This window comes from Panicum virgatum, chromosome 2N (genome assembly GCF_016808335.1).
Source record: "Panicum virgatum strain AP13 chromosome 2N, P.virgatum_v5, whole genome shotgun sequence".
In the NCBI taxonomy this organism is placed as follows: Eukaryota; Viridiplantae; Streptophyta; class Magnoliopsida; order Poales; family Poaceae; genus Panicum; species Panicum virgatum.
The window spans coordinates 68,438,570-68,465,524 of NC_053146.1; the positions used below are offsets into that span (position 1 = coordinate 68,438,570).

The 26,955-nt window shown below is 47.6% G+C and overlaps 1 protein-coding gene across 5 annotated transcripts; it reads left to right on the top strand.

Annotated features, from left to right (window-relative positions):
• Positions 1 to 4,469: 4,469 nt before the first annotated feature.
• Positions 4,470 to 26,868, top strand: LOC120662126 (DNA polymerase zeta catalytic subunit-like). Of its 5 annotated transcripts, none has more exons than XM_039941232.1 (24): positions 4,475 to 4,660; positions 4,755 to 4,837; positions 5,654 to 5,711; positions 6,244 to 6,293; positions 6,366 to 6,472; positions 6,828 to 6,870; positions 7,615 to 7,683; positions 7,851 to 7,955; positions 13,380 to 13,551; positions 13,615 to 13,718; positions 13,797 to 14,222; positions 14,700 to 15,618; positions 15,754 to 15,996; positions 16,085 to 16,389; positions 16,695 to 16,840; positions 17,338 to 17,590; positions 22,690 to 23,013; positions 23,288 to 23,434; positions 23,815 to 24,090; positions 24,365 to 24,472; positions 24,685 to 24,890; positions 24,963 to 25,266; positions 25,359 to 26,030; positions 26,414 to 26,868. In XM_039941232.1, exons 1-24 carry the CDS (start codon positions 4,525 to 4,527, stop codon positions 26,585 to 26,587), a joined length of 5,430 nt encoding a protein of 1,809 aa, XP_039797166.1. In that variant the 5' UTR covers positions 4,475 to 4,524; the 3' UTR covers positions 26,588 to 26,868. The 5 variants fall into 5 exon arrangements, 4 of the variants coding, with proteins under 4 accessions (XP_039797169.1, XP_039797166.1, XP_039797167.1 ...); XM_039941233.1 differs by having other exon boundaries at positions 4,508 to 4,660; positions 13,627 to 13,718; positions 26,414 to 26,825; XR_005670198.1 differs by lacking the exon at positions 26,414 to 26,868 and having other exon boundaries at positions 4,471 to 4,660; positions 24,746 to 24,890; positions 25,359 to 25,661.
• The last annotated feature ends 87 nt before the right edge of the window (positions 26,869 to 26,955 follow it).

Genomic DNA, 26,955 nt, shown 5'->3' on the forward strand with positions numbered 1-26,955 from the left:
AAACTAGCCTCACGTCATACGTGTTTTATTGAATTATTACGCTCGTGTGAATCAAAGTTTTGGGGTTTCTTTCAATTCAGACAAATGGAGGATTGGAAGGTGGCATGATGGGAGTGGCCACTCCTAGTTGTGGATGAAGGTGTTGCTTCAACAACCGAGCGAGAGGCCGGTGACAGGAAGTGGCGGATCCAAAAATTGGAGGTAGATCCCATCAAAAAAAATGGAGGTAGAAGGAGTGAGGACTCCTGCTTCCTCCAGCCACACTTTTTCATCAGCTAAATCAGATGGCAGCCGATCCATGCCTTTTTTTTCATTTTTATATTTTAAAAAAATTAAAATTTCAAAAATATATGGCCGTTCCAAGAAATTTCAAAAATGGTCCCTGTCACCCATGGGGAGGGCCACAGGCCCCCTGTCGCCCAGGCAGGGGGCGACATGCCTTTTTTTTAAAAAAATTACAAACCAGTCCTCGGTCAGCGCGGCGCGGGGGCTCGGCGGCGGGGGGTGGGGGGCGGTCGCCCCCCCAACGGGCGACAGGGTCCCCCCTCTATATAAGCCCTCCACCCCCATTCCCTCCTCATTTGAGCCCAAAAATTCCACCAAAAATCCAGAAAAAAAAGAGATGAGTGAGGACAAGGGAAGCGGCGAAGCCCTGCCGGATTGCGCACTTGTGATCTGCAGGTAATTATATTTAACTTATGTATTTTTCCATTGATATTGTAGAGTAATTAAATTTAATTAGTGCTATAGTAGAACCAATTTAAGTAGGAGTTTAAGGATACGCGTTTATTATTAGTTTAGGAAATTAAGACTACGCGTTTATTATTACAATTGCAGTACTATTAGATACGTGTTTATAAATTAATTACGATTTAGAATAGAATTTCGCATATGCAGTATAGAATTTGAGTGTCATCACGTAGTTATGAATACTTAAATATTGTAGTTGAAATCCATACTTAGTTTTTATGGATTATTGAATAAGATAGTGAAGTAAAGAGTATAACTCGATAAGTATTCTATGATATATAGATATGTCGAGCAAGATGCAGTTTCAAGTATTTTTTGGTGACTACAATATTTTGTATGGGCCAAATGGAGTAGACCTTTCTGTCTTTAAGTGCACATCTAGCGCCATAGATAAACCTCTGGAGAGGAGTTTTGGTTCCATATATAAGTGGCTGCAGCGCGGGTTCCGTGTTGATCCGGAGACACATGTGATGACCGTCCATTCTCTTGTTAATTGGGAAGTAGAAAGTGATTTATGGGAATTGATGATGATACACAGCACTGATAACCGGCAGAAGTACATGCAAGCAGCTCTAGAGCGTGGGTGGCCTCTGGCTATTCTTGTTCAAACTCGGGAGAAGACACAAAATGAAATCCAACATAGTGCAGATCAAGCAACTCCGAGTATTCGAAGAGAGACCAACTATGTTGAGCAATATGAGTCATAAGAGGGCTTGCTGATGAGGGAGAGAGGATACATAGCATCGTGGACGAGATGGAGGCAGAAGACCAAGCCGCAATGGAGATGGAAGAATATGAGGGCTCATCTGATGACGAGCAGTACTCATTGCCAAAAGAGTGGAAGGATCATGGTTTTGGCAATCATGTCGTAGAAGACGTACGAAATCGGGAGTGGGAGTACAGAGAGAATGAGGTGGTGCAAGGTGCAACATATCCAAACATTGAAGCCGTAAAAGATGCTGTGAGAGTATGGGCAATATCATTGAAGCAAGAATTTAGAGTCGTGAAGTCTTGTAGTAAAGAATATGAGGTGAAGTGTGTGAATGATGGATGTCCATGGCGAGTACATGCATTCAAGGGAAAATAGAAGTCGAACTGGAAATGTTCCATTGTGAAAGAGCACACTTGTTTGCTGTCAGAAGTTCAGCCCTCGCATCGCAATATATCATGCGACTTTGTTGCAAAGCAAATATATGGGTTGATTATGGACAACCTAAATTATGAGCAAAAAATGATTGTTCGACACATTGAGCAGACTTACCAGTACACCATTAGTTATTTGAAGGCATGGCGGGCTAAACAAAAGGTGTTTGAGATGCGGTTCGGCACATACGAGGCATCATATGATAACCTACCTCGTATGTTATCCTAGATTGCTGCTAGAAATCATGTAAGTTTTTTTGACACATACCTCTTACCAGCCGTGACTAGGGGGCAAAGCATTCTGCAACGAGCTTTGTTTTGCCTAGGTGCCTGTGTTAGAGCATTTCAGTGTTGTCTTCCGGTGATCTGTATTGATGGCACATTTCTGACTGGAAGGTATAAAGGTCAGATACTCACCGCAATCGGGGTAGATTGCAACAACCAAATAGTTTCGCTTGCATTTGCATTTGTTGAGAATGAGAACTTAGACAGTTGGTATTGGTTCCTTAAACGAGTGAAGGTTCATGTTGTTGCTGCACGTCCAGATGTGTGCCTTATTAGTGATAGGCATGCAGGTCTGCTACAATCAATAATGAAATTGCAACGCGGAACTGCGACAATGCCTCCATTATGGCCCGATGTCCACAACAGGTGGTGCATTAGGCATATGGGTGCAAACTTCTATGACTACTTCAAGAACAAGGATCTTAAGAACATATTTAAGATGTTGTGCATCCAAAATCAACAGAGAAAATTCAATGCTTTATGGCAGATGCTTGATCAGTTGATTGCAGAGCAAGTGAAGGTAAGGGCATCAGGAACCAGCATGAGTCAAGCTGCAGAGGCTAGGAATTCAATTGAGAAGCCATTTTCACACTGGATTCGAGGTGCACCTAAGGAGAAATGGTCATTCCTTTATGATACTAACGGAATGCGATATGTTATTCAGACAACGAACTATGCAGAGTGTTTCAATATGGTTATGCGGTGTTGTCGTGCCTTTCCTCTTGTGGGAATTGTTGAGTTCATCATGTATGGGTGCATGAAGTATTTCAGAGAGCGTTACATGGTTGCAAGCATAAACATCAGCAACCCCCAAATTCAGTTTTGCACAAAAGTGACACAATATACGCAACATAAGATAGAAAAAGCCAAACTACACCGCGTCATATCGACAGGTACAATGGAGCATTGATTTGAGGTTCTATGCAAGGATAGAACTGGTCGTGGTATCCGTAGAGATAGGGTGGTACATGAGAGTTTGATTACAGTAGATGGCAAAGCCTTCTGCTCCTGCATGAAGCCTAAGTTATTGCATTTGCCATGCTCGCATCTCATTGCGGCATGTGCAGAGTCTGGGTTGCAGCCAGGAGTATTTGTTTCACCTTACAATTTTACTATTTTATAAATATAGATTCCAAATGACGGACGAAATTAGAATTGAATGAGAGTTACCTTAATATGCATCTCATACACCTCTGGCCGCATCCATATCTTACAAGAACTTTGTAAGAATCCAATGACATTAGGATGATTCGCTAGTTCACATACTCTCATGTATATATTCCGACATTCTAGCAGGTGTCCCTTTACATCTTGCGCTGTAATACCTCGAAGCATTATGAAATCTTTAAATTCTACTATTTTGGACAACACCATCTCTATCGTACCATCCGCTAATGGATCCAACTTCTTACTGATTAAAAGATATGTCATGATATCAAGTATTATACTAGATTTTTCTTCAGTCCATGAAAATCCTCCAGAATTGGAGGCAGCCATTGCCTTATGCTGTAATATCAATAAGGTACTGTCATTATAAATTTACAATTCTATATTTCACTATCCAAAAATTAATTCTATCCTCGAACTCGTACTTAAATTGTTATACTATAGCACTAATTATATTAAATTGTTATACAATATCAATGAATTCAAATATAATTACCTGCAGATCACAAGTGCGTAATCCGGCAGGACTTTGCCGCTTCCCTTCTCCTCACCCCTCTTTTTTTTTCAGGATTTTTGGTGGAAGTTCATCTCTTTTTTTTTCTAGATTTTTGGTGGAATTTTTGGGCTCAAATGAGGAGGGAATGGGGTGGGGGGCTTATATAAAGGAGGGGACCCTGTCGCCCGAGGGGGCGACAAGCCCTCTCTGTCGCCCGTTGGGGGGCGACCGCCCCCTCCCGCCGCCGCCGAGCCCCCATGCCGCGCTGATCGAGGACCGGTTTGTAAATTTTTTTTACAAAAAAAGGCATGTCCTCCTGCCTGGGCGACAGGGGCCCGTTTTTTAAATTTTTTGAAACGACCATATATTTTTGAAATTTTAATCTTTTTAAATATAAAAATGAAAAAAAGGCCCGATCCATTGGCGCCCTGACTGATGGAGGGGCGGGCCCGGGCTAAAAGTGACGCGCCATATGGGCTTCAATAGCTTTGCGCACTTAAAAGCCCAAACAGAGTGTTCTGCAGCCTGGGGCCTGTGGGCCGCCCATACAGAAAAACTCGTTGCGCAGGAACACGACGACCCAGTCGCACCCAGTAGCGTAGTACGCTGGAAGGAGCCTGAGCCCACTAAACAGCCCACACCGTCGGCGTCAGAGGAACCGACCAGAACGCGCGCCGGCGGCCATGTCCTCCTCGCAGTCGCCGGAGCCCTCGACGCCGGGGACCCCCACCCCTGTCCTCAGCGTCCGCATCGTCTCCATCGACTACTACATGGCGCCGCCCCTCCCCGGCTTCGACTTCTCGCGCAGCCCCTTCCACGGTGCCCCCCCCCCCCCCGCTCGTCCCCCTCCTCTACCTCCTTCCCCCTCGGCAGAGACCTACCTCCCGCTGAAAGTGAACTTGTTGGCACTCAGGCGAGGAGGTGGAGGAGGTGCCGGTGATCAGGATCTACGGCTCCACCCCCGCGGGGCAGAAGACGTGCCTCCACATCCACCGGGTGCGTACAGGCCAGCTTCTCTGTCAACTTGCTGTCTGTCCCTGCATTTTTCTCTGTTCCGAACCTGTCGGTGCTCGTCAGGCACCATAGGGAAGCTGTAGCACAGCTCGGACATGCGATTTTTCCTGTTTGGATTTGAATTCGAAAATTTGGAGGGAACTTGCTCTGTGTAGCGCACCAAAGTGGGCTGCCCCCTGCCTGGGATGCTGTTGCTTGGGTCGATCAGTAGTTCCAGATTATACTATTTGTTTATTTCGATGTGGCTGTTTGTTCACTATCTGTAGGAACTTAACACTCGCTTGGTCGCTTGTACCCGTTGCCCCTCAGCAGTAATGCCGTACATTATGTTTGAGTTGGCCTTCCTGTGAATTTTATTTGTTTAGCTAGTGCTGCCTCTGTCTTGAATAGTAGCGCAAATGAGCATCTCTGTATTTTGCTCTCTGAGACACTAGTTAAGCTTAACTTTTCCAACTCAATGCCCATGTGCAGTTAAATTTCCACTGATCGGCCTGGGCTGTAATTCAGGCAGAGCTTCAGTTTTATTCTCACAAGTTCATGTCCGTGGTGTACATTTATTATATTTTCTTTTGATTTTTCTTTGGAATCAAATTTTCTTGACTGTAGACATACACAAAATGATTTATATCTGCTTTACTGCTTATCTTGTTCGCAGCCCGTGTATTTGCAGTCTCTAATGTTGTAAAGTATACACCTTTTGTCCACCTGCATTTCCCCACGATTTTATCTCAATCTATTTCATCAGTCCCTGATTGTTTCAAATGGTTTGTAAATATCTACTCTCTCATTGGTGTTTAGGTCCTGCCATATTTGTATGTACCTTGTCCAGAGGAGCTGCTCTATAATCTAGACAAAGGTGATTTTTATCTTCTTACCTATGCACCCTGGTACAGATTGGAGATCACTGATGCTTTCTAATGCTTATCATTTTGGTTCCACTTTTGTTCTGCAAGGCGTTTATAAATTTACTAGACAAGCTACCTGAAACAATTCTATCCATAGGCGTGCAAATTCTTGTGTAGAGTTTCTTATTGACTTGTCATGAGCTTCGAATAGTATTATCGATTTTTTTCTATAACCATGATTTGTAACAGAAGATGAGATCACTTCTGATTTTTTAATATTAATAACTTGAATTTACAACATAGTTAGGTGACTCATAGCTAGAGTAGGCCTTACTGTTGATGTAGCCTGGCTGCCTGTAAAGCACCTGCTAATTGTCTACTGACAAAAAGGCAACCATGTCTAGCAATCAACTAGCTGCATGTTTGTTCTATAAAGAACCTACACGTTAGTTCTGATGTGCTGGAGATTAGCTGCTGCTTGTAGTGTCAAGGAATGCAATTCTTGATCAGCTGAATTAATACATCTTTTCATCTGTTTTCTAGGTAATTCATATATAACTGGTCTCCTGAGTGACCTTGAAAAAGCGTTGCAGGTATTCTGGAGTCCACTTTGTTTTATTTGTTGTGTACGTTCTCCATTTGTGTGTATCATTGTTTTCTTGCAGATTCGTGGCCCATCAAAACGGAAGCATGTGCATGGATGTAGCCTTGTTAGAGCAAAGAAGTTGTATGGCTACCATGCATCCGAGGAGCTTTTTATGAAGATTTATCTGTATCCACAGTTTATCCATTTTCATAAATCCAACTGTCTACAAATGTGTTAAAATCACTTGTTATATCCTTTCTATTCAGTGTCGAGGGAATTTGTTGAAAGGTTTGAATATAGTTTGTCCCACAGTTTCTTCCCAAACCAGTTGGCCGCTGAAACGACAAAACTAGAGTTAATCTTTGGTCATCTGCTCCAGCTCTTGAATTGTAATAAGTGCCTTGCTTGTTTGGACCAAAATGGTGTCACATAATCTTCTATTGCTGATGTGATTTTGAGGTGTTTTGACTGCAGCCTTATGGATTGATCTTTTGATTATAAAACATCGTTATGCAATTGACTTCCTTGATTTTGTCTCTAGATATTATCCTCATGAGGTTTCTCGAGCTGCGAACCTTCTGTTGGTAAGATGTACATTGTTGGCAAATTCATTTATTTCCAGAAAGCTCAATAAGTCCAAAGTGAATGGTTTTGTCTTTCATTTTCCTTCTCTTTTAAAAAGGTACTTGGTTTTACCATTTAGTATTTATTGAAGGAGACATGTGTGAACAATTACATATTATTGTTCTTTCCCCATTAGCTGTGCATTCCCAGTTATGCTATCTGTCCGCTTACAGGGCAGCAGTGATTAGTGAAACTTGTTCTTTGTGGTGATCAATTTCATGTCAATGGTCCTCAGTCCTCACTAATTCACCTGAAAGCATTTCCTTATTTTGTCGCTATCCTTTTTGTGTTATGAACTCATGATATGTTTAACCTTTCATGGTGTGAAGCCATCAATTTTGTTCTCCAACAATCTCATTTTGCCTCCGATTTTTTACAATGCTTTTTTCATTTCGTTAGGATAAGGGCCAAGATTTGCTCTATTAATATTTCATTTATGTGATGTAAATTACAATCGTAAGAAGTATTTTTTAATCCGAATATAATAACATCAATTTTGTGTCACAAAAAATATGCATTAATAGTGTAATCATTGGTCAAAAGCTTTTCCCAAAGGAACGAAATAAGCCCTGAAAGATGAAATGGAGGGAGTACTTGGCTAACATGCTAGCATTTTTCTGGGGCAGTCCATGGAAAACAACATCTTATTATTGAGAAGTTTTGAAATACTCTTCAGGGACTGATTTCTAGGTATTCGATTTCAGAGTGGTGCTGTTTTTAATAGAGTGTTTCAGCCTTATGAATCTCACATTCCATATCTTCTTCACTTTTTGGTAAGCACAATGTTTTCTTGTTTTGTATTTTTAGATTTGTGGATTACTAGACAATATTACCATTTTTCCTTTTTTATATAAGTATACAATCAGCATGATATCAGTGAGTGATGTGATTCTACACGTTTGTTTATTTGATGGTTGTTTCTGTTGAATTTTTGTTTTAGGTTGATTACAACTTGTATGGAATGGGACATATACATGTCAAAGACTTCAAGTTTCGTCCTCCATTGCCAGATGATTTTCATCCTAAGTCATCTTTTCGCAGAAAGGTGGATTGTATTGCTGTATCAGATCTCAAATAAGTTCTATATATTTATTTATGTTAACGTCAAATGATTTTCATTTGAATATTCATTTTATTTTTTGTTGGTGTATATGTGAGCCCATGTATTGAGGCCCATCTAGAGGTCCATGTATAGGAACTATATTTCCCACCCTTCTAGGGTATGGAGGAATACATCACATTATTCTCTCCTACATGGTATCATTTGCTTAGGCTTCCTCTTCCCTCTCCAGCCGCTGCCGCCGTCGCTGCTGTCGGCACCGGCGCCGCTGGCCCTCTCCTCCTTCCCTCCCCTCTCCTCCTTCCTCTCCTCTGCTGCTCGCGCTGGATCCGTCCCTGGCGCCGCGGCCTCATTCCTCTCCTCTCCTGCTGGCGCTGGATCCGCCCCTGGCGCCGCGGCCCCTGGCGCTCCACCGGCCTGGCGCGGCCCGGCCGCCGCCCTGGCCATGGGCGCCGCCGCAGGCGCCGCCGCCGCGGGCCCCGTGCAGGCGCGGCAGACGCGCCCCCTGCAGCCCGCGGGTGCTGCAGTCGCCCCTGTAGCCGCGCCCCATGCAGCCTCCCCTGCAGGAAGGGCTGCAGCTGCCGCCCGCGCCGGCCGGCGCCGCCGCCGCGTTTGCTGCATCCGCGCGCGGCCCTCCTGACGCCGAGCCCCCGCCGCCACCGGCCCCTGGCGCGCCCGATCCGCCCGCCCTGACCCCGCTGGCCATGGGCGCAGGTGTGGGGGGCGCGGCCGTGGGCGCGGGCGCGATTCCGCCTGTCCAGGCCCCGCTGGTCGTGGGCATAGAAGTCGGGAACGTGGCCACGTTCCTCGTTCCGGAATGGGAACGGGAATGTTCCGGGAACAATTTAGTGTAAAAATCCTTCATAAGCGTTGTTCCTCGTTCAGGGAACGTTCCGGTTCCGGGAACAGTTCCGGGAACATGGCTACTATGGTCGTGGGCGCCTGCGCGGCTCCAGCTGCGGGCGCCGCAATCGCACTGCCCCCTCTCCTCCTTGGCCTCTGCCGTTGCCCCCCGCGGACGCGCCGTTCGCCGCCGCTGCCTTCCGCGGGCAGCAGCTCGCCGTCGGAGCTGCTACGGCCGACGCCGCTCTCGCCGCGGCCCTCCTCGCTGCCAAGTCCGAGGCTTTGGCGGCTCAGGAGCGGGTTTGCGCGGCTGCCCTCGCTTAGGAGCACGAGCGCTCCGCGGCCGACGCTCTCAGTCGTCGGATCGCCGCGGAGAAGCACTACTTCCTTGTCCCGCCCATTGTCCCCTTCCCTGAGCACGGCGCTTCGTCCTCCCACTAGGCTCCGCCCTCTGGATCTGGACCCCGGATCGACCCGACCGACCCCCTCCTTGGTGCTCCTCTCACCGGTCAGACCGGGGGTGGCGGAGGACGCGGCCGTCGTCGTCGGGGCTGGTGGTGGTGGTCCTGGCGGCGCTACTTCTGTCGGGGCACTCCGACCCCGACTCCGGCTCCCACTCCTGCCCCTGGAGGTACGCCCTGGCCATCCTTCAGCGCCCCATGGTCAGGGCACATCCCGATGTAGCCGTTTCAGGGTCAAGGGGGGTGGTCTCGTCCTCAGCCCTAGCCAGCGGCCATGTTCACCGGTGCTGCTCCCTTGTTCGCCGCCGCCCCGCCTGTGCAGGCCGTGGGCGCCGCACTGGCGCAGTCCTTCAGCGCCATGGGGCTGACACCGCCGGTCAGCACCAAGTGGATCGCCGACTCGGGTGCCTCTTTCCACACCACCCCAGATGCCAATATCCTCTCTTCTGTCCGACCCCCACACCCCTCTTGTCCTTCTTCCATCATGGTTGGTGATGGGTCTTGCCTTCCTGTCACCGCCGTGGGTTCTGCTCCTGGTTCTTTTCTTCTTCCCAATGTCCTTGTTGCTCCTCGGATGGTTCATAATCTTCTTTCCATTCGTCAGTTTACAGCTGACAACTCTTGTTCCATCGAGTTTGACTCTACTGGCCTTACTGTAAAGGATTCGGCCTCCCGGCGTCCGCTCCTCCGGTGTGACAGCACGGGGCCCCTTTACACCCTTTGCCTTCCGTCTTCCGCAGCGCCACTCTTGTCTTCTTCGTCTGCCGCTTTTGCCGCGACGCCGTCTTCTACCACCTGGCACCGCCGTCTTGGTCACCCCGGCCGCGACGCTCTGGCTCAGCTCAGCCGTAGTATCGATCTTTCTGGTACTAGGGCTCCTGCTGAGCACCTCTGCCATGCGTGCCAGCTTGGTCGCCATGTTCGGCTTCCTTTTTCTTCTTCTTCTTCGCATGCGACGCATGCCTTTGATCTTGTTCACTGTGACCTGTGGATCTCTCCTGTTCTCAGCCTTTCTGGCTATAAATACTATCTGGTGGTGGTCGATGATTTCTCACACTACTCTTGGACTTTTTCTTTGCGCGCCAAGTCTGAGACCTTCCCCACCCTCCTCCTCTTCTTTGCCTGGGTGTCCACTCAGTTCGGCCTCACCATTAAGGCCGTCCAGTGTGACAACAGGCGTGAGTTCGACAACTCCACCTCCCGTTCTTTCTTCCTCTCTCGAGGTGTTCAGCTGCGTATGTCTTGTCCGTATTCCTCTCCCAAGAACGGCAAGACTGAGCGGATGATTCGCACGACAAACAACGTCATGCGCACCCTTCTGATCCAGGCCTCTCTGCCCCCGCGCTTCTGGGCCGAGCCTCCACACCGCCACCTACTTGCTTAACCGCCTTCCGTCCACTGCTTCTCCTGCTCCCACTCCACACCACACTCTCTTCGGTACCCCTCCTCGCTACGACCACCTTCGGGTCTTCGGGTGTGCATGTTACCCTAACATCTCCGCCACTGCTCCTCACAAGCTGGCGCCCCGCTCGACTCGTTGTGTTTTCCTTGGTTACTCCCCTGACCACAAGGGGTACCGATGCTTTGACCTCACCTCTCGCCGCGTCCTGATCTCCCGACACGTCGTGTTTGACGAGTCGGATTTCCCCTACTCCACCTCCTCCACACCTTCTCCTGACCCCGAATTGGAGTCTCTGTTTCCGACTGACCCGGTGGTTCAGCCACCTTTACCTGTCTGCCCTTTCTCTACAGATTTTCCCGATACACCGGCACCGCTTCCGGTGATCCCTGTCACGCCACGCGCGGCCCCAGTGCCTGCAGTCGCGCCATGCGCGGCCCCAGGATCTCCTGTCGTGCCGTGCGCGGCCCCGGGGTCTCTTGCTGTGCCACGCGCGGCCCCGGTGCCTCCTGCACCTGCGCGGTACGCTCAGCCGGTGCAGGTGTACCAGCGGCGTTCGGTGCCGGCACCGGTGCCGCCGCGGTACGCTCAGCCGGTGGAGGTGTACCGGCGTCGGTCGGCACCGACACCGGCGCCGCCTCCGGCTCCGGAGGCTCCTGCAACGCCTACACCGGAGCCGTAGCCGCCGCCGCCGCCTCCGCCGGTTCTCTCTCCAGTCGAGCCGGCGGTGTACCACCCGCCAGTCGTCCATCGGGATCCTCGACATATCCATCCCATGGTGACTCGGCAGATGGCGTCTCAGGCCGCGACTCTCTCCGCCACTGAGGGGGAGCCGCGGGTCTCTCCGGTACCCTCCTCTGTCCGGACGCCTTGGCGGATCCTCACTGGCGTCGCGCGATGGAGGAGGAGTACGCGGCTCTTCTTGCCAACCAAACGTGGGACCTCGTGCCGCGTCCGTCTGGTTGCAATGTGGTCACAGGCAAGTGGATCTGGACGCACAAGCGTCGGTCTGACGGCACACTGGAGCGCTACAAGGCTCGCTGGGTTCTCCGGGGTTTCACCCAGCGGTCTGGTGTGGACTATGATGAGACTTTCAGTCCAGTGGTGAAGCCCGCTACGGTGCGCACGGTCCTCTCGCTTGCGCTCTCTCGATTTTGGCCTGTGCACCAGCTGGATGTGAAGAATGCGTTTCTTCATGGCACTCTGTTAGAGACATACTAGTGCTCTCAGCCAGCGGGATTTGTGGACTCCAGTCGTCCGGACATGGTCTGCCGGCTCAACAAGTCTTTCTATGGTCTGAAGCAGGCTCCTCGGGCTTGGTATTCTCGATTCGTCACGTTCTTGCTGACATTGGGGTTCACCGAGGCTAAGTCTGACACGTCTCTCTTCATCTACCGCTTTGGGAATGAGACTGCCTACCTGCTGCTCTATGTCGATGACATTGTGCTCACAGCCTCCAGTCAGCAGTTGCTTCAGTGCGTCATCTCCTCTCTGCAGAAGGAGTTTGCTATGAAGGATCTTGGTTAGCTCCACCACTTCTTGGGCATCACTGTTGAGCCTCGCCCGTCTGGCTTCCTCCTTCACTAGCGGCAGTACGCACTTGATATTCTGGAGCACGCTGGGATGACTGATTGCAAGCCCTGCTCCACTCCTGTCGACACTCAGGCGAAGCTGTCTGCTTATCTGGGTGATCCTGTGGCTGATCCTACTGCCTACCGGAGTCTGACCGGTGCCTTGCAGTACCTCACCTTCACCAGGCCGGGCCTCACCTACGCTATTCAGCAGGTCTGTCTCCATATGCATGATCCCCGGGAGTCACATCTTGCTGCGCTGAAGCGTCTCCTCCGCTACGTCCGTGGCACTGTGGACCTCGGCCTGGTCCTTCACCGCTCGTCCTCTGCTGAGTTGGTTGTCTACACCGACGCTAACTGGGCTGGCTGTCCGGACACTCGCCGCTCCACTTCCGGCTACGCCGTCTTCCTGGGCGGCAATCTGGTCTCCTGGTCGTCCAAGCGGCAGCCGGTTGTCTCCCGCTCCAGTGCCGAGGCGGAGTACCGGGCTGTCGCTAAGGGCGTGGCGGAGGCGTCCTGGCTACGATAGCTCTTGGCGGAGCTCCACAGCCTGCTCGCCAAGAGCACGCTCGTCTACTGCGACAACGTCAGCGCCATGTATCTCTCCACCAACCCCGTTCAACATCAGCGGACGAAGCATGTGGACATCGACTTGCACTTCGTGCGCGACAGAGTCGCCATCGGCGATGTTCGGGTACTCCATGTCCCAACCACCTCCTAGTTTGCCGACATCTTCACCAAGGGACTACCCTCCTCGATCTTCTCGGAGTTTCGCTCCAGCCTCAACGTAGCAGGTGGCTAGTTGTGGCTGCGGGGGGTGGGGTATTTGCCCCGCGTGTACTTTCTCGTTGTCCAGTCTTGAACACCGCTGCGCCGGTTGTTCAGACTGCGGGGGGGTGTTTGGCTTTCTTGTTGTCCAGTCTTGAACACCGCTGTGCCGGTAGTTCAGACTGCGGGGGAGGGGGGGTGTTGGTGTATATGTGAGCCCATGTATAGAGGCCCATGTATAGGAACTATATTTCCCACCCTTCTAGGGTTTGGAGGAATACATCACATTATTCTCTCCTACATTTTTAGTTCAAACCTTTTTGTTCATACTAAAATCATTATTTTTTTTCTTGAATAAAAACGATAGGCACAATCAAATAAGTCGGAAATAAAAAGTCCAACAGTTTGGATATCTTCAACAGTGTCACATTGTTCAATACTGGGCAGTTCAGCCACTTCCCATTGTTTGAGAGGAACCAATTCGAGCTTCGCTGGTCGACATAGTTCTTCAATGCTTGAAGCTGATTCAAGAGTAGAAGGTCTGGCTGCCACAATCTAGCACTATTGTTTGATGTATTGTTAACTTGCATTATAAATTTCAGTTTCACCTTCAGGCATCATAAATGAGAAGTATAAGATGTACACTTCTCTTTCTCAAACTACGGAAGATACGAAAATGGTTCAGTCCCTTGTAGCAGTTTGGGAGGTGTGTTTTCTACTTTATTTGTGCACATGTGCTATTAAAATGTTAATAATTGCTAAACCTCTATGTTATTGTCTTCAGGAACTTGAATGCTTGCGATTGTCGGAGGAAACAAAATGTACTGATCTGGGTAGACCTTCACGGGAAGAAGTTCTTAAGGATTTTCTTGATGGTATCAAGTATGAGAGTGCCCTTTCTATGTTATTTTCACAAGACAAGCCACATAGTAAAGGTTCTACCACAGAAGAGTCCGAAAGGCTAGAAAGATGCTTCAAATCATTGTCTGATATTGTTGGGACTGTTACATTCTCACAGGATGACTACTGTGATGATACTGATGTTGGTAATTCTGCTGGTATGCAAAATGACAAACCAAATGCAAGTCTTTGCTCAGGGTCATTGAAAAAAATTGTGCAGACTATGTCTCCTGAGAGAAACAGTGAATATCTTGTGTCCTCACCTGTGACCCAAAGAACACTATCTCAGTTTTCTGATGAAGGTGAAAAGGTACTCCTCACTCCTCAGATCTTAGTTACATTTCATGGCTTGCTTCAAATCATAGGAAGTTGTTGAGTCCGTCTATATTGTAAGCAAAGGCAAATCAAATAGTATGCAGGGTAGAACCCAACAAACCTATGAAGGACATGTGAAAAATTTATAAGTTGAAGATTTACAACTTTTGGTGGTTGTTGCTGTTCCTGGTTCATGTTGTTCTTGGTCTGGGCAGCCCCAGAAGAGATGCCAAGCAGGCAGGGGAAACAAAAAGATAGCTTTGAAACTTGAAAGGGCAAGAAGTTTGGATGTTACATGATACAACACTTGATTATTTTCTGATCCTACATCATTCATTCCCTATAGCTGTCTTTTAGTTGGCCTGAAATTTTCAGTTTGTGGAATCACATGTATCTTTGTTTTTCCCCCCTTCATTTGCTTTTGTTATCTATTAACTGAACTTCTATCTCCTTTGAATTGTTCTTTTTGTAGAAAGTGGATGCTGAAGCCCTTGGACTTTTAAGCTGGCTGGCCTCCTCACAAGCTGCAGAGGAACCAACAACTGACGATGAATTAATTAATGAAGTCATCCTCAGCCCTTTGTTTGCCAAGAAGTCCATTGAAGTTGCTTTAGAGTCTGCTCACCTTGATTTTGACAGTGCTTCTCAGCAGGAGTGCCAGGATATTCTTGATTCAGTTAATCCTGTCAATGCAGCAGAAGAACCAAACACAAATACATCTTACCTCGATTCTGTAAGGCCTAATTCTACTGCTTCGGTGGGCAACACCATTCCTCAGGTTGATGGGTCATCTGATGAGAACCCAAAAGTCTCCCAAGAATATGATAGGACCAAGATCGCTAGGAAAACAGTAGGATCGCTGAGTTACACACCTACTAAGAATTCTTCAAAATCAGCCAGTAAGCGTGGAGGAACTGAACATCTCTGGGGTTCTTTGCCTCTTTCCAGAAAAATGCGGGCGCATCGAAATGATCATGATCACTGCAGTGCAATGCCCTCACAGAAGGATTTTAATGCATCTAATGAGAGTACAGCTGATAAGAACTATCATGATACCACAGGCAACACTGACAGGGAATCTTCTAGTTTTATAGATGTACATGATTCAGTATGTCATTCTGTGAGGGATTTGATGAGAAGGAGGCGATCTTTCCATCGTGAACAGTTGGAGTTTGGTAGTTCTGGGGCTGCAACATGCACCATGGCTAAAGAGAGTGAATTTGTGAATTCTGGGGGATTGGAATTTCATGATTTCTCAAGTGATATTCCAAACTCAGCAATAGCTTATTCTGGTGATGAATGTTTACAGATGACGTTTGCTCAGAAGCCTCCGTTGAAGAACCATGTATGTTCTGGTTTGGAGAGTCCTTCGGGTTGTGGACAACGTGAATGTAAGTACCCAACAATTCTATATGCTGTCACAATGGATATGATTTAATTTCAAACAGATTGCTAGCATCCCTCATAAGGCACACCTTTTTTTAAGTCCATAAATTTAATACATTTTCTTCTGCTTTCTTTTTCAGCTGCTAAAATGGGATTAGCTGATCTCCTTCCATTTTTCAATCAGAATATAGAGGAGAATAGGCAGAATGAATTGTTTCAGCATATGGAAAGCAGTGAGTTTGCAGGTGGTGCATTGGGTGTCCCAACTCATTTCCAAAATGACGGATCGGCCCTATATTTGCTGACACACGCACTTTCGCCGCCATCTGCAGTAGCTGTGGGCCAGTGGCTAAGCCAACAATCTTGTTCCAGTATTTCCACTGGTATTCAAGATTTCCTGCACATTTTAGTTTTCATTTACAAGAAGTTTCTTGCACAAATTGATTTCATTTGTGTCTGTATGTGTTTCAGGTTACGGCAACTATGATGAGGGAGTCCCAACTGATAAGGATGAGGCACACAGTTCTACTTTGTCACGGAATTCTCCTACCAGATCTACTTCGGAGAATTCTGCAACAAAAGTTTCTGTTGTTGGTGATGTCATGGAATCCACTTTATTATATAACAAAGAAAGTAAACAGTTGGATGAGTGGCATGACTTTTCCCAGATATCAGCTGGAAATGAGAAGGATAAGTTCACACCTCTCAGTCAAATTGGATTTCGTGATCCTGCTAGTATCGGTGGTGGACAACAACTAACTATACTTAGCATGGAGGTTCTACCTCATTCTTTTCTATTTTGTTCCCAATAAATATAATTCTTTTTCTTCATTCATCCATGGATGCTGTGGAATAATTTATTGTTTTCCGACCAATCAATGAGAATTATCGTTCTGATCAGTCATGACAAAGTTTGACTTGCCAATGACTAAAGGACAAGCTTATGAGTCATGAAAGCTTGACTTTCTAATGACTAATGGACAAATCATAAAATAGAAATATTTTAAATGCTTCGGATATTAACAAAAGTAGAATGAACCTCTTGAATCTTGACATCTAGCTTCTTTTCACTGCTAAGCAGGTTTTAACAGAAAGCAGAGGAGAGCTGCGTCCTGATCCACGTTTTGATGCCATCAATGCTGTGTCTTTGGCCATCGAGGATGATGCTGACAATACTGTCGAAGTTCATGTGTTCATACGTGACAACAATGACAAATCACGCAGGAGGTCTGAAGCCACTTGATATTAAATCTTGTTCATTTTGCGATCATCACACTGAGCTATATTTGATTTTATAGAAATCTACAAAGGCGTCAAAGCTTCTCATAACCAACATCTTGTTCTTTTTTTTTGAAGTAAATAGTATCTATCTTTAACTGCAGCAAATTTTTCTAAATTTAAAATATCAGTTAGGAGGAGGTTTCCAGGAAGTTAATGGCAATTAACTGTCAACCCTGCCAAGTGACTGACTCCCTTCAAATTATAGACAAGTGAGATCCGTATGACATATCAATTGACAAGGATGGTGACAATGACAACTGATGTCATATTTCACGAAAATAGGTTGCCTTGCATAGCTAAGTTACTAATTGATCAATTATAGACTTGATTGATTCTATCAGAAACTGTGGATGTTTCCTTGTGCTGGCTTGTGATATTTTCTTTTCCTTTTTACTTGCTCTTAGACTCAAATGTCACAGAATTCTTCATTCTTGTATATGCAGAAATCCGGATGGTATTACTGGCTGTAATATAGACGTCTTCCCTGAAGAGAGGGACCTTTTGAACAATCTTATCAGTGCAATCTGTTCAATTGATCCAGATATCCTAGTCGGGTGGGAGATTCAGTTAGGATCTTTAGGATTTCTTGCTGAAAGAGCTGCTTATCTGGGAATAGGGTTGCTGAAAAGAATTTCAAGAACACCACCGCCTGAGCTGAATCATCCACCTAAAGTTCAAGTTGATGACTCCAGTCAGGTGCTGTAATAGCCAGGGATTACCCCAGCCGATAGTTGACAACAGAGGGGAGAACTCGTTGGTTCCCTGCTCTGCGCTTGTTGGTTTGGAGGTGGTAGAGGGAAAGTACTTGTATATTCCTTCATCAAGAGATTACATGGTTGGGGATATATATATCCCGTACAGCAACTCTTTACCAACTAACTAAATCTCTATCCTATCCTGACTCCGACTCACGCTAACAAACACAAACCGACTCTATCTCAATCTCTAACAACCTGAACCAAAACAGCTAATCAACCGGACTCGACTCGATCTAAAACCAACGAAGATACTTGACAACTAACCGGCCACATTCTTTGGACGCCTAACATAGTGTTTGCCCCACATAACATCTCTCCCCCCCTCGAGCAACAGCTTGTCCTCAAGCTGAAATGAAGGATACCGCTCCTGGAACGACGACAGATCCTCCCATGAAGCTGAAGACGGAGGAAGACCCTCCCACTGAACCAAAATCTGACGAACGCCCCGATACAGTCGTGTCTTTAGCGCCTGAGAGGGAACAGGAACAATTGCACCATTATGGGTTGGTGGTAACGGGGGAGGAAGCGCTGGTGGCTGACCCATAAACTTCTTCAAGAGGCCAACATGGAATGCATTGTGCAGGCGGGAACCAGGGGGCAAGGCCAAGCGGAAGGCCACTGCATTGATCTTCTCAGTAATCTGATAAGGGCCAAAATAGCGCTGTCGTAGCTTTCCACGAGCAGATTCAGGCAGGGAGCCATGGGGGCGATTGTGAAGGCGAAGCCAAACCCAGTCGCCAACCTCGAACTGAATGGGACGGTGACTGCGATCATAGGTGGCCTTGGCAACGGCCTGAGCTTGTTCTAATCGCAAACGGACGTCTTCTATGAATGCGTCTCGTTCCTCCATGGTCTGGGCGACGGCTGCCACTCTGATATCCCCCGAGTCATAGGTGCGCAGCACCGGCGGGTCACGACCGTAAACCACACGAAAGGGTGTCTCCTTGAGAGCTGTATGGTACGCCGTATTGTAGACATATTCTGCCCAAGGTAGCCAACGAAGCCACTGACGCGGCCGGTCTCCAGTCAAGCAGCGCAGATACATACCAATAGCTTTGTTCACGGCCTCCGTCTGGCCATCCGTTTGAGGGTGGAAGGCTGAGCTCATGAGCAGCTTAGTTCCTGACGCAGCGAATAGAGCCTTCCAAAACGCAGATGTGAATACCGGATCTCGGTCAGAAACAATGGATGCTGGGATGCCATGGAGGCGAACTATTTCTGCAAAGAATACCCGGGCCACCGATTCTGCAGTGTATGGATGTCCAAGTGGAATGAAATGTGCGTATTTGGAGAATCGATCCACCACAGTGAGAATAACAGACTTGCCTCCAACCTTGGGTAGTGCCTCAACGAAATCCATGGCAACATCGTGCCATACAGCCGATGGAACTGGCAAGGGCTGAAGGAGGCCGGCCGGGTTCAGATGTTCAACTTTGTTCCTCTGACATACCGAGCATGCACGAACATAATCCTGGACGATGGTGCTGGCATGTTCCACATGGAAATCCCGGCGAAGGCGATGAAGAGTACGCTGGATACCCTCGTGATTGTCATCATGAGCTGCTGCAAGAATTTCCGAGAGCAAGGGAAAAGACGTTGGCACAAACAGCTTGTTCTTGTAAGTAACCAAACCGTCCACGATGCTCCACTGGTCGCCCATCTCGCCGTTCTCTACCCGCGCATGCATCTGGCGCATAGACTCATCATTTGCTGCAGCTGCGCGAAACTCTGCCAGGAGATCGAAAGAAGGTGCTGACACCGCGTGAATAGTGGCTGTCTCGGCGTCGCGGCGTGAGAGCGCGTCGGCCACGACATTCATCCGGCCGGGCTTGTACTCCACTTTGAAATCAAACCCCAGGAGCTTGCTTACCCAGTGGTGCTGAGGGATGGTGGCGAGACGCTGATCGAGTATGAACTTCAGAGGTTGGTGATCGGTGCGAACGACGAACGCACGACCCCAAAGGTATGGCCGCCAGTGGCGCACTGCCTGTGCTAAACCAATGAGTTCACGCTCATAAGCTGCAAGTCCTCGGTGTCGGGGTGGAAGAGCACGACTGAAAAACGCAATCGCCCCGCTGTCTTGGTGTAGTACTGCGCCAATGCCAGACCCGGACGCGTCACACTCGACCGTGAAAGGTTTGTCGAAGTCTGGAAGCGCAAGTGCTGGGGCCGAGGTGAGAGCGCGCTGCAGCTCTTTGAATGCCACTTCTGCTGCAGAGGACCATTGGAAAGCCTCCTTCTTCAACAATGCCGTCAGTGGTGCCGCTATGGATCCAAAATCTCTGATAAAGCGGCGGTAGTACCCTGCTAAGCCCAGGAAGCCACGAAGTGCACGGACTGATGACGGCAGTGGCCAATCAAGAATGGCCTGGACCTTGCTGGTATCCATGGCAACGCCCTTTTCAGAGATCACATGTCCCAGATAAGCCACTGTTGGTTCACCAAACGAGCACTTAGAACGTTTCAGAAAGAGCTTGTGCTCGCGAAGCACTGACAGTACTGCTCGAATGTGGCTAAGGTGCTCTGCCCATGATGCACTGTAAATGAGTATATCATCGAAGAAGACGAGCACAAACTATCGGAGAAATGGCCGGAGGACATCATTCATCAGAGCTTGAAAGGTTGCCGGCGCATTGGTGAGGCCGAAGGGCATGACAAGGAACTCATACAAGTCATCATGAGTCCTGAACGCTGTCTTTCCAATATCTGCTGGGTTCATGCGGACTTGGTGGTAACCTGAGCGGAGGTCCAATTTGGTGAAGAAGCGAGCACCAAACAACTCATCCAAAAGTTCCTCGACCACTGGAATTGGGAACTTATCCTTGATTGTTCGCTCGTTCAGTGCCCTGAAATCGACGCACAAGCGCCAACTGCCATCTGCTTTCCTGACCAGGAGGACTGGCGCTGAGAACGGTGATGAGCTGCGCCTGATCAAGCTTTGTTCTTCCATGGCGCGGCACTGACGCTCTAATTCATCTTTCTGTAGCTGAGGGTACCGGTAGGGTCGGACGGCCACCGGGGAAGTACCGGGCAAGAGATGGATGGAGTGGTCACGGGCGCGCTTGGGTGGTAGACCGGTCGGGGTAGCGAAGACGTCGGCAAACTCATCCAGGAGGACGTCGAGCAACTCGCGACCCTGCATCGCGCGTAGGTGGGCTCCAATCCGCTCCGGAACACCGCGCCATCTGACGCGCCGGTTGGAGCGCCACAGGGACATGGTTTGGCGGCCAAAGTCCCAGAGGATTGGACCTAACGTGGCCAACCAGTCAGTTCCCAGCACCATGTCGTGTCCTCCGAGTGGCAGCACGTAAACGTCGGCGCGGAACGGCTCGGCGTCGATGGAGAACGCGGCGTCACGGAAGACGCCCGGGCAGCGGACGCGGTCACCGTTGGCGACCGTGACGGCTAGATCCGTGCGTGGGATGAAGCACAGACCCGTGTGACGCGCTGCGGACTCGGACACAAAATTGTGGGTTGATCCGGAGTCCAGGAGGGCAATCACCGAGATTTGCCCCAGCTGAACGCGCACTTGCATGGTGTCGCGGGTGCAGACCCCAGCGATGGCATGCAGAGAGATGTGCGGCTGGTGGTGGTCGTCGTGCTCAGCTGCATCCTCTTCCTCGTCTCTGCTAGCGACCTCCATAATGAAGAGGCGAGCACAGACACGGTTGTGGCCCCGAACATACTTCTCATCACAGTTGAAGCATTGGCCATTGCGACGTCGTTCTTCAAGTTCTGATGGCGAGAGACGGCGCACTGTGCGGCCGGCGACCGTGACCGTGCCGGGGGTGGGTGTCGGCGTAATCGACGCCGGTGGTGTCGCCGACGAAGAGCCTTGCGCCGTAGATGCCGTGGCCGCCGCGGTCGGCAGGGACGGGCTCGGGAGGAGGCCGCGTGAAGACGCAAGACCAGAGCGTCCGGAACGCGGTGGCGGGGCCGTGATCTGTTCGCGGCGCTCGTAAGCGCGAGCGAGACTCATGGCAACCTCCAAGGAGTTCGGTCCCTGCAGCTGGACGTCGATGCTAAGGGGCTCGCCTAGCCCGGCGATGAAGAGTTGCACTTGTTGCGATTCCAGAAGGGGACCTGCGCGGGTGAGAAGCGCCAGGAACCGTTCCTGATAGTCTGCAACAGATCCTGAGCGTCGGCATGCTGCTAACTCTCCGAGTGGATTGGATCTGATGGGAGGTCCAAATCGCATGTCCAGGAGGGTTGAGAATCGACGCCAGGAGGGCACGCCTTCTTCTCGCTCCAGACGCATGTACCACTGCTGCGCCGCGCCTTGAAGATGGAGAGCGGCAAGCCAGACTTGTTCCTCCTCGAGCGTGCGCTGACCACGGAAATAGTGCTCGCAGCGGTTGAGGAAAGGCAGTGGGTCGCTGGTGCCATCAAAGGATGGGAACTCCAACTTGTGGAAGCGCGTATGGCCGAGAGGGCCTTCCTTGCGTTGATGGAGGAGCTCGGGACCTTGCGCATGCAGACTCATCTGTTTCTGCGTGTGCTCGATCCGGCCGAGACGATCTTCCAGCGAGGACAGAACGTCTAGCTTCTTGAGGAGAGCCGCCATCAGCTCCCGGTGTTCCTTCTCAGCTTCAGCCAAGGACTCGGCTGAGGCCTTGACCTTGTCGTCGTCACCCATGGCGTAGGAAACCCTGGTCGTCTGATACCAATGTAATAGCCAGGGATTACCCCAGCCGATAGTTGACAACAGAGGGGAGAACTCGTTGGTTCCCTGCTCTGCGCTTGTTGGTTTGGAGGTGGTAGAGGGAAAGTACTTGTATATTCCTTCATCAAGAGATTACATGGTTGGGGATATATATATCCCGTACAGCAACTCTTTACCAACTAACTAAATCTCTATCCTATCCTGACTCCGACTCACGCTAACAAACACAAACCGACTCTATCTCAATCTCTAACAACCTGAACCAAAACAGCTAATCAACCGGACTCGACTCGATCTAAAACCAACGAAGATACTTGACAACTAACCGGCCACATTCTTTGGACGCCTAACATAGTGTTTGCCCCACATAACAGGTGCTTGCTGAAGCATCTTCTGCTGAGGATGTTATTGATGATGTCAGTGAGAACGATTGGAGTCATACTCATGTGAGTGGTATACATGTTGGTGGAAGAATTGTGCTTAATTTATGGCGTCTCATGCGTGCAGAAGTTAAGCTTAATAATTACTCCCTTGAAGCTGTAGCGGATGAAGTACTGAGGCGAAAGATACCTCTGATACCAAACAGGATATTGAACCGCTGGTTTGCAACAGGTCCTGGACGAGGAAGACACCGATGCATAGAATATATTAGCAATAGAGCTAGAATCAACCTTGAAATAATAAATCAACTGGACCTGGTAAATTGAATTTCCTCCATGGTAGACCTCCCTTGTTTGTTCAGTTCAGATATTTTATCAGTTATGCAACTTGACGTTTCAATTTTGCTACCTTTTTCTATCGTTTGGACAACTTGCTTCGATTGACATGTCCTGAACAAACTATGCATTTTGTTTTTCTGATAGCTCAACTTTTACAATAAAGATGAACCATCCTAACGGTACTTTTTTTTAAGAGCGTCCTAATGTTACTTTTTTTAAAGAGTGTCCTAATGTTACTCGACCTGACATGCAGGTGAATCGAACATCTGAACTTGCCCGTGTATTTGGTATTGACTTCTTTTCTGTTCTTTCTCGGGGGTCTCAGTATCGTGTTGAATCTATGCTCCTGAGATTGGCTCATACACAGAACTACCTTGCAATTTCGCCCGGGAATCAACAGGTGCATTTTTTTGCCACCTACCAATTTTGGATTCTCTATTTTGCTTTAAATATACTGTAATTGATCACTATGATTGCTTATTAGTTATTACCTAATTCTGAATCTTCAATGTTAGAACAGCATATCTTGTTCAATTTTGAATTCTACTGATGAGCATACATTGCATGATTTTTTTTTCTGCCAAGAATGACATTTTGTTGGTAGGGATCCTAAGATGTGGCATTATGTAAATAGCTAGATATGGGCTTATGAACTTCTGTAGAACTACAGGCTGGCCATTCACAACCTCATTTTAACCTCGAAAATAGGATATGTTTTCTGCCAACTTTTAATTTCCACTACTTCCAGCATCTTGTTGTTCTTCGGTGCTTACTTTGCAGGTTGCTTCTCAGCCAGCCATGGAGTGCTTGCCGCTCGTAATAGAACCAGAATCAGCCTTCTACCCTGATCCAGTTGTTGTATTGGATTTTCAGTCCCTCTATCCTTCCATGATAATAGCGTATAACCTATGTTATTCTACATGCCTGGGTAAAGTTTTCCCATCGAAGTCAAATGTACTTGGTGTCAGCTCATATTCGGCAGATCCACATACACTTGTAGATCTGAGAAATCAGCTCCTGCTTACTCCAAATGGGGTCCTATATGTGCAACCTGAGGTGATGTTCTTAATTTCTGAGCAATATCTGATCTTCATATTGGTAATGGCAAATTTGCAACCTTTTATGGATAGTTGTTCCTATACTACATTTTACCTGACTACCTCTATGGTTGGTAGATCAAGTGATCAACCTATCTGATCAAGCTATATTCTTAAACATTTTTGTTCTCAATTGCACGTTTTGATTCCTGGCACATTCACTTTATCACTGCACATTATGTTTCCCTAGAAAGTACTTACCTTTCCAGAACAATCTCAATGGTACTCTGCAGATAAGAAAAGGTGTGCTTCCTCGCCTTCTAGAGGAGATATTGTCAACAAGAATTATGGTGAAACAAGCAATGAAGAAGTTGGGTCCATCCCAGCAAGTTCTGCACAGGGTACTCACTTTTTGTAAACCATTTTTCGAACATCATGTGAAATGCCTTAATCTCTTACGGGTATTGTGATTGTACTATGATACAATAGTCATTTAGCCTGTGCTGTGCATAGGCAGTCCTCGTGTTGCTTTACCTTTTGCAATCTTTATTTTCAGTAAAGGACTGTCCTTACCAATTGGTGGATAAGTTATAAATAATTAATTTATTTCCAGATATTCAATGCACGGCAGCTTGCTCTGAAGCTGATAGCTAATGTGACATATGGCTACACAGCTGCTGGGTTCAGCGGTCGGATGCCTTGTGCAGAGCTTGCAGACAGCATTGTTCAATGTGGTCGTAGAACGCTTGAAATAGCAATATCATTTGTCAACCAGCATCCTTTGTGGAAAGCTAGGGTTGTGTATGGTGATACTGACAGGTATTATTTTGTTTCATTCTCTATGAAGTATAATGTAGAAATATTGGGCTTATACAACTGTTTCTGCTGTAGTATGTTTGTTCTTCTAAAAGGGCGTTCTAGGGAAGAAGCATTCAGAATAGGAAAGGAGATTGCCTCATCAATAACTGCGATAAATCCTGATCCAGTCACATTGAAGTTTGAGAAAGTGTATCAGCCATGCTTTCTTCTTACAAAGAAGAGATATGTTGGCTATAGCTACGAGAGTCCTGAACAAAATGAGCCAGTCTTTGATGCCAAGGGGATAGAAACAGTTCGGAGAGATACGTGCCCAGCAGTTGCAAAGATTTTGGAACGGTCTATCAGAATAATGTTTGAAGAACAGGACTTGACCAAAGTAAGGAGTGTTCCTTAATCTCCTCTTTGTAAGGATCATTTTCCTTCCTTTTATCATTGTTCAAGCGTATAGCTTGTCTTCTACCGTTGCAGGTCAGGCTATATTTGGAGCGTCAGTGGACGCGCATATTATCAGGGAAAGTTTCTATCCGTGACTTTATTTTTGCAAAGGGGGTCCGATTAGGTACTTACAGCGCAAGGGCTTCCACTCTGCCACCTGCAGCGATTGTTGCAACAAAAGCTATGTTGTCTGATCCAAGGGCAGAGCCTCGGTATGCAGAGAGAGTGCCATATGTTGTAATCCATGGGGAACCAGGGGCTCGTCTCGTTGACATGGTTATTGATCCTTATGGACTTCTAGAAGTTGGATCTCCTTATAGATTAAATGAACTATATTACATAACCAAGCAGATTATCCCTGCATTACAACGTGTTTTCGGACTCCTTGGTGCCGACATGAATAAGTGGTTTAATGAGATGCCTCGTCCCATACGACCAACTCTTGCGAAGCGCCAGTCTTCTTCTGGTCATGGTTTGTTTTCTCGTGATGGCAAGTTCATCCGATTAGGATTGCATAATAAAGCCTCCAGCAAAGGAGGCAGGATAGATACATACTACATGTCAAGCCACTGTTCAATTTGTGGCGATCTAATTCAAGGATCAGAGAGCTTCTGTGGAAATTGCTTGAAAAATGAAGCTGTTGTTGCCACTGTAGTTGCTGGCAGAACATCAAAGTTGGAGCAAGAAATCCAACATCTTGCGGCTGTAAGTCCGTGTTGCCTGGTTATTGTGTCAAACATATTTGTGTAGTTTACCTTCACATTTACAGCTTTACTTCACTCCACTTAAAAGATAGAGAGAGATTCTGAGTCAAACAGAATATTCATGCTAAGGGAAATAGTATCACTGGGTGAAATATTGTTTCATTAGCATTTACATTCAAATTGTGGCAACACATACTAGTCTCGTTATCGATTTCCAACTGTTGTGTATAACGAGAAATATTGTCAAAATATCTGAAAATCTGCATTCTTTTGGCAAATAACTGAGCAGTATTTTATGTTTAATATTTTTTGTGCATAAACACATAGGATTGATCTCATTTGTTTAAGATGAGCTGACAGTGAAGCTTTGAACTTGCTGTCCAGATATGTGGCCACTGTGGCGGCGCAGACTGGATCGTTGAAAGTGGGGTCAAGTGTATTTCCCTTGCATGCCCAGTCTTCTATGAACGGAGAAAGATTCAGAGGGAGTTGAGAGTTGTCTCAGAATCGGCAGGAGAAGCTGGGTACTATCCCTTCTGCTGTGCTGATCTCTTTTGAACAGAACATGTTCATACCATGTAAATTGTGAGATCTGTAACTTGTACATCAAACGTATCTAGCACCGATTGTTGTTGTAACAATGTAGAACATGTAATTGAGGATATAGGTACAGTACAGTGTATATTAATGAATGAGCCCCAACTAATGGGACATATGTATCACATAGCTTGCTGCTGACCTGCTGTTGGGTTCAGTGTTGATATCATAGCATTGTATAACATGTATTGAGAGACAATACCACTGCCTCGTAGTTTCCTGCTGACCGGTAGTTGGGTTCAGTACTTGTTCTTCAGCGTGTTGACAGTCCTGGCCTAAAGAGAACCTGAACAGAAAAGACAATACAGAACTCAAGATTGCTGCGTGTT